Source organism: Hyperolius riggenbachi, chromosome 6, assembly GCF_040937935.1.
Source record: "Hyperolius riggenbachi isolate aHypRig1 chromosome 6, aHypRig1.pri, whole genome shotgun sequence".
Classification (NCBI taxonomy): domain Eukaryota; kingdom Metazoa; phylum Chordata; class Amphibia; order Anura; family Hyperoliidae; genus Hyperolius; species Hyperolius riggenbachi.
The window spans coordinates 371,780,352-371,790,810 of NC_090651.1; the positions used below are offsets into that span (position 1 = coordinate 371,780,352).

Genomic DNA, 10,459 nt, shown 5'->3' on the forward strand with positions numbered 1-10,459 from the left:
GTACTGTATATACTCGCATATAAGCCTAATTTTTCAGCAAAAAAAATGTGCTGAAAAAGTTACCCCCTCGGCTTATATGCGAGTCAGTGGAGCAGAACGGATGGTGGAGCTGGTTTTGTTACTGGCAGAGGAGTGTAAGGATTGTGCACTAGTGATCCTGCTCTTGCCAGCTGGCTCCCTGCTGTTTCTGTGCTCCCATCCCCCGCAACATGGTATGCAGAGTGCGCTGCTCAAGACTACCTGTATCCCCTGGCTTGTGGAGCGAAGCATGCCAGCAACATGTTAGCGGTGTATTGAACAGGGACACAGCTTTATCATTCTTGGGACACATCTGGCTATGGGGAGAGGGGCTGACTTGCACTGGGGGCACATCAAGCTACTGTGGAGGGGGCTATACTGGGTAGGGGCTTATATGCGAGTCAATCGCTTTTTCCTGGTTTATGAGGGAAAAGTGGGTGCCTCGGCTTATACGTGGGTCGGCTTATATGTGAGTGTATACGGTATCTAATTTTTTTATTTTTTCCTAAACTCACAGGCTTGCCATTTTGCAAGAAGTGACTTAAAGAGAAACCATAACCGAGAATTGAACTTCATCCCAATCAGTAGCTGATACCCCCTTTTACAGGAGAAATGTATTCCTTTTCACAAACGGATCATCAGGGGGTGCTGTATGAGTGGTATTGTGGTGAAACTCCTCCCACAGTGTGATGTCAGCACCATGGTCCTGACAGTTTCCTGTCTGTGAACCTCATTGCATTGTGGGAAATAACTGTTTACAGCTGTTTCCAACTGCCAAAAAAAAAGCAAGCAGCATCTCCTTCCAGTGATATCCCCTGCCAGCAGTAAAAATGTCACCATGTGATAAATGTCAGAATGTAAATCAGGGAGAGGAAAGATTTTACAATGGGCAAACACTGACTAAATCATTTATACATAATTATTGTAAAAATGAAGCACTTTTTTTCATTACATTATTTTCACTAGAGTTCCTGTTTAAACTGTGACCAGTGTGGACCCAGGCAGCAATTAATATCAGTTCTTAGACATTACCTCTGCATTCCCAAACCAAGAAAGGAAATGTTTTGGGAGGAATTTGACTTTGATGCAAATGTTAAAAAAACAAAAACCTGTAAGCTGAAAATAATGATGATGGATGGTGGACAGCCAAGCTTACGAGTTATTGGATCCAGCCGCCTGATTGGCTAATCTCTGGCTGTCTTTGGGCCAGTGCACATCAAAAACCTCTAGCAGATCCGCAAAAACGCTAGAGGTTTTTGAAGCAGATTTCAGAGCGATTCTAGGCATGATTAGAGAGGTTCTCTAAATAAGCCTAGCGTTTTTTGGAGCGTTTTTGTGTAGCAGATTACGAATATTGTTACAGTAAAAGCTGTTACTGAACAGCTTCTGTAACAAAAACTCCTGGAAAACGACTCTGATCTAGCGTTTTTCAGAGCGGTTTTCCACTTTCCTATACTTTAACATTGAGGCAGAAACGCCTCAGAAATAAAAAAAAAATGCTGCAGCCCCCGAATTTGTGTTTGTGGAAAATACGACCCGCTCTGGTGTGCACCAGGCCATTGAAATATTATCCAAGCAGTTTTCAAACAGCTAGTGTTTTTAAAAACGCTTCAGAACCGCTCTGGTGTGCACCAGTCCTCTAATTTAAGCACAAGACAAGCAACGAACTCGGTCACTTAATGGAGATTGTACAGAAAAGATTTTATTCGGGACAGTCTCCTGGAGTGGAGGACAGAACTATGCCTAAAGCGTGAAGAATGGGTGGGATCCCAGGCATGCAGCAATGTCCAGGGACACATGTGTTGTCTGGACTGCGCCGCAGATATCCTGTTTTACAGACACAACTGGGGAGGCATTCTTCCAGGCAATCCTTGGTAATCCAGGGAGTGGCACACGTAGGTGGGCAGGGCACACATCCTTCTTCCTCAAGTTCAGGGCACACTCCTGCAAGATTACATAGAAGTGGTTACAGGAATCTGCAGAATTGAAAGCCTCTGGGACTAAACCCAAAAACACAACATCACTTCTGCTAAGAGTAGAATGATTCTCACCAGATCGGCTGTACAAATTGAAGAATAATTGTCTCAAATAACTGTCTCCCTAGCAGGAAGTGGTCATTAGTGATGGTCACGTCTAGGAGAATTCCCATAAGAATCCACTGGAGTTTGCCAATTGCTGGTGATCAGCAAGTGCAGCTAATGCGCTCCTAGTGGGTCCCAGCAGGGCCAGGCCGAGGCAGAGGCGAGAGAGGCTCCAGCCTCAGGGCGCAGTGTAGAAAGGGGCGTACAACTCACTCAGCTAGCATTCCCCTAAAAAAAAAAGAAATAAGAAAAGGGGATACATGGCAGTGACTGCAAGCCAGATAACTAGAGATTAAGGTGTTGGGGGCCCTGGGGCACCTCTTAGTCTAATAGCTATCAGTGTATAACGGTTGGGGGAGGGATGGAGGAGGGCACTTTGGTGTCTCAGCCTTGGGTGCTGGAGGACCTTGTCCCGGCTTTGGGTCCTAGCCTTATTAGATTTTTGCTTCTCTCTCTCTTTTTCTTCTCTCTCTCTTATTTCTCTCTCTATTTCGCTCTCCCACCCCACCCCTCTTCTCTCTCTCTCTCTCTCCTCCTCCTCCATTTCTCCCTCTCCCCCATCTCTCTTTTTTCTCTCTCTTTGTTCTCTCTCCTCTTTCTCTCTCTATCTCTCCCCTCTCTCTTATCTATCTCTCTTTTCTCTATTTTTTCTCTCCCCCCCCTCTCTCTCTCTTCTCTCTCTCACCTCTCTCCTCTCTCTCTTCTCTCTATTTTTCTCTCTTACCCAAATTCAAATCCAAAAAGCTTTATTGGCAGGACCAAATACATTTAGCATTCCCAAAACAAAACAAAACATTAACATGGGGGATGAGATATATAGTCCATAGGGGAGGGGAGTATGGGGTTATACAGTCCATGTGGTATCATGTTCCTCTCAGTTGGTGGCAGGCAGTGATATATCGGGCTGCTATTTGCACAGTTTTTACCTCTTCCCCCAGTAGGATATAGAGTTTCCTCTCCTCATCTGTGGAGGTGAAATCTGCGATGTGGGCGGAGAGTCTCTGGAAGAGGGCGGTCCTCAATGTTGTATATTTGCTGCAGTGTAGCAGGAAGTGGGCCTCATCCTCCAAGACCTCCCAGTCACATTGCCTGCACAGTCTCTCCTCCCGGGGCTTCCATGTCTGTCTGTGTCGCCCTGTCTCTATCTCCAGGTTGTGGGTACAGGCTCAAGGCCTGTCTGTCTTTGTGGTAGTGTAGCCTCTCCAGATATGGAGCCATTGTGTACTCCCTCTGTAGTGATTGGTAGACAGCGAGTTTCTGGGAGTTCTTTATGTCACTTCTCCATTCCTCTAGGTATCGGTCCTTGCAGCTTTTTATCATTCCTTTTATTTGGGCTTTTGTCAGCCTGTTGGTGGTCTTGGCTGGGCTGGCTGTTGACGCTTTGTTTCAAAGCGCGTGGTATGGCCTCGCCACCCTGGCTCAGTGAGGCTTTATGGTGGTAAGTGCTGGGGTTGCTGCTATATGCGCCCAGTATGAGAGTGCCATCTGCTGGATAGTCAGCCATAGTGGGAATCTGCCTAGCTCTGCCCGGCAGGCTGAGATTGAAGTACTGCTATGGACTTGGAGAAGATACTTGCAGAACTCTAGATGGAAGATTAAAACGTTCTGCAGGCTTTTTCCTTCAGGGCCTCTACTGCTGGTTTAAAGCTCCCTGTTTGGTTACTTTCCAGCCCCAGGTAGGTGTAACTGTTAGTGGTCACCAACAGGGGTGCTCGGATACCCCTTTTTAAAATCCAAATTGATTCGGATCCGGATACCCAGATATCCGGATCCAAATCGGATATCCGGATCCGAACTTTTTGGTATCCGAGTAAACTCAGGTATCCGAACCCAATATCCTGGATATCCGGCCGGATTCGGATATTCGAAAAGAAAACCGGAAGTGACCTGAAAATGGCTTAAAATGCTTCCAAACGTCTCTTCAAATGGCAAAAAAACTCTCTTTCTCTCTCTCTCTCTCTCTCTCTCTTCATTGAAGGTGATTTTGGCTTCTTCTCGGATATCTGAATTAACTATCCGCTCGGATTTCAGATGGGAAATTCGAGTTTGCTCGGATAGTCTGTTCGGATTTTAAAAAATATCCGAATTGCTATTCAGAGTTCGGATAGTGGAAAAAGTATTATCTGGGTAGTTCGGATATCCGAAATCTTGCTGAGCACCACTGATCACCAATGGGCAGCCATATAACCAGTTCGGCCTTTCTGGACGAGCTTTCTCGTCCAGAAAGGCACTGCTGCTTTCAATGCGTGGCGCGCGCTATCGGGCGCGCGCCCGCGCGCGCACCCGCCGCCCGCCGCTAGCCCCCCGATCAGTGAATGGGAATATAATTCCCATTCACCGATCTAACTTCCCCGCAGAAATACCGACGCTTTCTCTCCAGAGAGCGTGGTATTTCTCCAGAGAGCGTGGTATTTCTGCCCCCAGGAAACAACTCCTCTGAATTTTGGTTCCTGGATGCGAAATCGTTCGCATCCAGGACTTTTCTCACTGTGGCCATCTTGTGGCCAAATAGTAAACTGCACCCACATACATTTTTAATTAAAGAATTTGCTTATTTTACATGTAAAATAAGCAGTTTCCCTCCCACACCCAAAATTACCCACATACATTTTTTATTAAAAAAAAAAATAAAAAAAATACAATTAAAAAAAAAAACAACAACATAAATAGTTACCCAAGGGTTTTAAACTTTTTAAATATACATGTCAAGAGAGTATGTTATTATATTATTTAAAATTATAAGCTTATAAATAGTGATGGACGCAAATTGAAAAAATGCACCTTTATTTCTAAATGAAATATCGGCACCATAAATTGTGATAGGGACATTGTTTAAATGGTGTAATTAACGGGACAGATGGGCAAATAAAATACATGGGTTTTAATTACGGTAGCGTATATTAATTTCAAACTATAATGGCCAAAAACTGAGAAATAATGAATTTTTTTCATTTCTTTCTTAATCTTCCTGTTAAAATGGATTTAGAAAAAAATAATTCTTAGCAAAATGTACTACCCAAAGAAAGCCTAATTAGTGGCGGAACAAACAAGATATAGATCAATTAATTGTGATAAGTAGCAATAAAGTTATAGGCGAATGAATGGGAGGTGAACGTTGCTCGGATGCATGAGATTTTCGGCACTGCGGCGCTGAACCGGTTAATACAAATGAGGAGGTGGGGGTTTTATTTACATCTTTCCTCTGGGACACCATAACCCTCTTTCTTCTCTATCTCTCTTCCCTCTATTTCTCTCCCCCCCCCCCCCCGTCCTCTCCTTCTCTCTCTCTCTCTCTCTCTTTCTTCTCTCTCTCTCTCTCTCTCTCTCTTTCTTCTCTTTCTCTCTCTCTCTCTCTCCCTCTCTCTCTCTCCTTTATCTCTCCTCTCTCAACTCTACTAAACAAAAACTTTTCCTTTATAGATTATTTTGCCGTTTCTTTTGGAGCATTTTCCACACTTTTTGACAGGACAGGACGTGAGGACAATTTCCTCAGATGAGGACAAAGACCACAATGAAAATCTCACAGACATGCTAATCATTTTTCAGAATATCCCATATTAAAATATTTTTGTTTTCTTTGAAGTTTGGCTTCAATACTTCACAAAGTTAGTTTGATGTACCTTTATTCCACATGACAAATGCCTCTAACACCAGCGGAATAACTGGAGGAAAGCACAGAGCATTAATTCATTGAAAAAACAAAACCCTAAAATAAAGAGAAATATACAAAACAACAAAGAGGAAGCAATGCAAAACATTATATTAACACACAATTCATACACAGTGAAGCCCATTTCTACTAATTCTTTTTATATTTCCATCATCTTCACCCCTTTGCCCACCTAGCCTAACGACATACCCCTAAATCCCAGAAACTCTTACATTACTCACCTATGGGGTCTATATTTCAAAAACCAAAAGGTTAAAAGTTGCGCTCCCAGCACCAGAGAAGAATGAGCAAATAAATAGTTATTATTATTTCACCAGTAATCCAAGAGGGGGCGGTTGCTCAAAAAGACCACGTAAATCTTCCAATTCCAATACAATCCCAACCAAGCAGCGCTCAGATCCAATATCCTTGTATCTGTGTAGCTGTACATAGAGGATCACCCTGATAAGGCCAGATATGCCTTCGGCTCCCTGCACACTGCATGCGATTCTAATTCCGATTTTAATCGGTTTTTACATCCGATTCTGATTTTTAATAATGACTGCATGCTGCTTTTATCCTCCGTTTTTCTGTTGGTTGCATTCGGGGAAAATCGGAATCCGAAACGGAATCGGAGTCGCAAAACTGGATTTGCAGTGTGCAGGGAGCCTCAAGGTGGCCACACACCATACAATTTTTTAAATATCTGTTCAATTGCAATCAATTTTTTCTGAATGATTGTAACATTTCAAAAATATGACCAATGTACCACAAACACGTTCAGTTTTTCCCCAATTATGATACAAATGATTGGAAACTCTGACCAAATTGCTAGGGTGTGTATATTAATAAATTGACAATCTAACACACACCGTACAATCTTTAGAAAAATTTAATAAAAATTTCCAGCATTCCGGATCGATAAAAATAAAAAAAATTAAAAAATGGAAATCTGATCAGATATTTCAGTCGAATGAAAAAAAAAAGCTGTTGATTTTTTCAGGAGATTCGATCATATTTATCGAATTGCCATAAAATCGGATCATTTTATTGTATCGTGTTTAGCCACCTTTATACTGTTATTGTATTTAAGAAAATACTGTACCTGTCAGAAGAATGAGGAGAAGTTTTGTAGTCATCCTGGTCAAGGTATCCTCTATGGAAAACATAATTTATCCACAATTAAGACAATACTTTATCAAAGAACAACAGACAAATGACCTCTGCACACCATCCACTGTCATCGCCTGCACTGTAAGTGACTGAGCACTACCACTGAGTCTGACTGACAGATTTAAAAATATTGGAATAAAAGTTGTTGGTTTAGGATGTCCTCTTCAGTGGACTCTCTATGGGCTGGTGCACACAAGAGCGGTTCTGGAGCGGTTTTTAATCCGCTTGCAGGGGGAAAACCGCTTGGCTACAGAAAGTGAATGGGATGGTGCACACCAAAGCGGTTCTGGAGTGTTTTTTAATCCGCTTGCAGGGGGAAAACCGCTTGGCTACAGAAAGTGAATGGGATGGTGCTCACCAGAGCGGTTCTGGAGTGTTTTTTAAAATGCTTGCAGGGGGAAAATCGCTTGGCTACAGAAAGTGAATGGGCTGGTGCACACCAGAGAGGTTCGTTTTTCCCACAAACGCAAACTCGGGGCTGCAGCATTTTTTAGTTTTCTGAGGCGTTTCTGCCTCAATGTTAAAGTATAGAAAAGTGGAAAAAAACACTCTGAAAAACGCTAGATCAGAGCGGATTTCGAGGTGTTTTTGTTACAGTAGCTGTTCAGTAACGGCTTTACTGTAACAATATATGAAATCTGCTATACAAAAACGCTCCAAAAAACGCTAGGCATGTTTAGAGAACGTCTCTAAACATGCCCAGAATCGCTCTGCAAATCAGCTTCAAAAACCTCTAGCGATTTGCGGATCTGCTAGAGGTTTTTGGTGTGCACTGGCGTACGTACTAAAAGGGCGTCGGGGAAAAAAGGGCGCGTGGTGTAAACGTTAATCTGAAATAGCTTTATGAAAAAAATATATTTCAATGTTCCGTTTATTATAATGTTTTGTTAAATTAAATCATTAAGTAATGTTTATGAATTCTCGTATTGTTAATACGCTATTGTATGTATTTCGTATATAAAAAAAGGGCGTCGGGAAAAAAGGGCGCACGGTGTAAACGTTAATCTGAAATATCGTTTATCAAAAATATATTTCAATATTCCGTTTATTTTAATGTTTTGTAAAATTAAATCATTAAGTTATGTATATAAATTCCCAGATTGGTAAAACACTATTTAGTGTAATTATACACTGACGAAAACTTACAATAACGTTTACAGATTCCGAATAATGAATATAATTATAACGATTCACAAAATTTATAAACGATGTCTAATTGTTTTTATATTTTAACGATTTTACAAGTTGCGGATCCTAAAACATATTTTACTTTTATTACTAATCAATACTGTGTAAACGATATTCTGCACCATTTGCAGTCTGCAATGGATGAAGTCATTTACTAACCTTTAAACCTTATTTCACATATTTAGCAAAATATATTCATTAAGTTATGTATACGAAATATTGGATTGTGAAAATGCTATACAATGTATTTTTACACAGTTGAAAACTTACAATAACGTTTGCACATTCAAAATCATGATTACAATAAAAAATGATTTACAAGTGAATTTCTAGAAACGTTGTTGAAGTGAAGTCCTGTTTGATGATTTTTTTGGGGTTATGATTTTGCCATATCAAGTTCCTAAAACATATCTTTACGTTTCGTACTACTTTTAAGTTCCTAAACGATATTTACCTTTTTTTTGGGTGCGCCCAAATTTCCCAGCTCCGTGCACTGGGCCTTAGACAGTTTGGCTACTCCTAAATAGGACTTTCCTAAAAACGCATTTTTTTGTGTGTTTAATGTGTACGTGAGACAAATAGTAGTGTTAGTGATGGGGGTGAACACCCAGCAGCAGCCGGGCCACACATGCATGGTACAGCACAACTGAGCCGACTATATTAAAGAAAACCTGTACTGAAAAAAGTTCCCCTGGAGGGTACTCACCTCAGTAGGAGGAAGCCTCTGGACCCTATTGAGGCTTCCCCCGTCCTCCTGTGTCCCACGGTGGTCTCGCTGCAGCCCCCGGAACGCACAGGCGTCAAATCTGACAGCCTATGCAATATTTACCTTTTCTGGCTCCAGCGGGGGCGCTGTTGCGGCTCTTCTGACGGAGATAGGCGAAAATAGCCGATCTCCATCGGGTCCGCTCTGCTGCGCAGGTGCAGAAGACTTGCGCCTGCGCAGTAGAGCGGCCCAACGGAGATCGGCTATTTTCGCCTGTCTCTGTGGGAAGAGCGGATACTGCGCCTGCGCTGGAGCCAAAAGGTAGATATTTACATTTCCGCCGCTCCGGGAGGACGGCAAGGGAGCTCACAGTCCACAGGGGGCAGGAAGAAGCCCCAGATAAGTATACATACGGAACTATTGTGTGTCTCAGGTGCACTTTAACAGCTGAGAAGTAGGTTTCATGTTTTGTTTTATTTTTTCTCAGGTGATTGAAGCAGGCTTTTGGTGTTCCAAAGCTGCAATCCTAAATAGTGGACCTTTTTTATATTTTCCCCACAGTCAGAAGTCGTTCTTTGCCAAGCAAATGTTTTATTGCTTGTAATTAGCTATTAGTAAGGTTATGCTATAGTCTGACTGAAGTCAGACTGCAGAAAAAATATATATTTGCATACCTGAATTCTAAACCTTTACAGTAAGAAAACAGAAATAGGAACACAGCCCAGTTCTATGTAAGCTTGAGACTGTAAATACATATGTTCATGTCATCATGTTACATGTCAGCTCAGATAAAGTTTCAGGTTACCTTTAAATCAATTATAGAGCACACTTTTTAAAAGGGTCTTTTTGTTTGTTTGTTTGTTTTTAATTTTGCAATTCTGCTTTCCATTCTACCTTACCTGCTTACCTTATTATTATTGGTTTAATATTTTTGAGCGAACATCTGGAAGTATACTTACCTGAATGAGCAGAGATTAGACAGCAGGCAGCAGGCAATGCAGTTTGTCCTCTGGAGCTCACAGGGAATCTGAGTAAATGTTTTGTAAGCCCTCCTTATATGCAGTTGCTTGTGTTGTGAATATAATTACACCAAGAGCCAGGTGTATATTCCCTTAAACTTCAACAGTCATAATAGGTCTAGCGCTCAACAAATATTCTAGTAAATTGGCATAAGTCCCACATCAATGGTTCCAGTCCATCCACTGCACATAATCTCCAAACAGCAGCAGTTTTACAATATGCTCATCAGATTTCCAGGCTAATCGGGTTGAGCTGTGGTAGACTTTCTGCTGTGCCCCTAACCACCAGGAAGTTCCTGTAGCTCCAGGAAGTTGTTGTCCATCCAGAAGGAAGAACAATCATCTATGTTAGCCAAGCAGCAAGAATGCAACATTATGTTTACCATTTAGAGTGTGTTGTTAGTGGGTGTGTGCCAGGCTGCCAGCTGTGCTTCTGAACTCGTAAATCTTCATCGGATCAGTATAAGTGCACAAGAGGTCAGGTCTTGGAGGGTAATTATTATTGGCCCATACGCAATTCACTTTTTCTGCTGAGTTTTCTCCTGGGGGTATTTTCACGCCTTGTCAATAAAACACATTTTAAACCACCAGCAAACATGAAAATACTCAAAATTATTTGAATAGT

General features: G+C 41.8%; 1 protein-coding gene across 1 annotated transcript; it reads right to left on the reverse strand.

Moving 5' to 3' along the window:
- Nucleotides 1-1,720: 1,720 nt before the first annotated feature.
- On the reverse strand, nt 1,721-9,825 carry LOC137522286 (venom serine protease inhibitor-like). Its single transcript, XM_068242316.1, has 4 exons — nt 9,775-9,825; nt 6,854-6,904; nt 5,720-5,761; nt 1,721-1,962 (listed from the first exon to the last, which is right to left on the reverse strand). The coding sequence occupies exons 2-4, from the start codon at nt 6,885-6,887 to the stop codon at nt 1,721-1,723; spliced, it is 318 nt and encodes a 105-aa protein (XP_068098417.1). The 5' UTR covers nt 6,888-6,904; nt 9,775-9,825.
- Nucleotides 9,826-10,459: the final 634 nt, after the last annotated feature.

What these genes read in the sequence shown, in the direction of transcription:
- LOC137522286 (XM_068242316.1), bottom strand. Translation starts at nt 6,887, where the DNA reads ATGACTACAAAACTTCTCCTCATTCTTCTGACAG. An exon ending in TCTCCTCATTCTTCTGACAG is followed by an intron (nt 5,762 to 6,853) that starts GTACAGTATTTT and finishes GCTTTCCTCCAG; the next exon opens with TTATTCCGCTGGTGTTAGAG. An exon ending in ATTTGTCATGTGGAATAAAG is followed by an intron (nt 1,963 to 5,719) that starts GTACATCAAACT and finishes GTAATCTTGCAG; the next exon opens with GAGTGTGCCCTGAACTTGAG.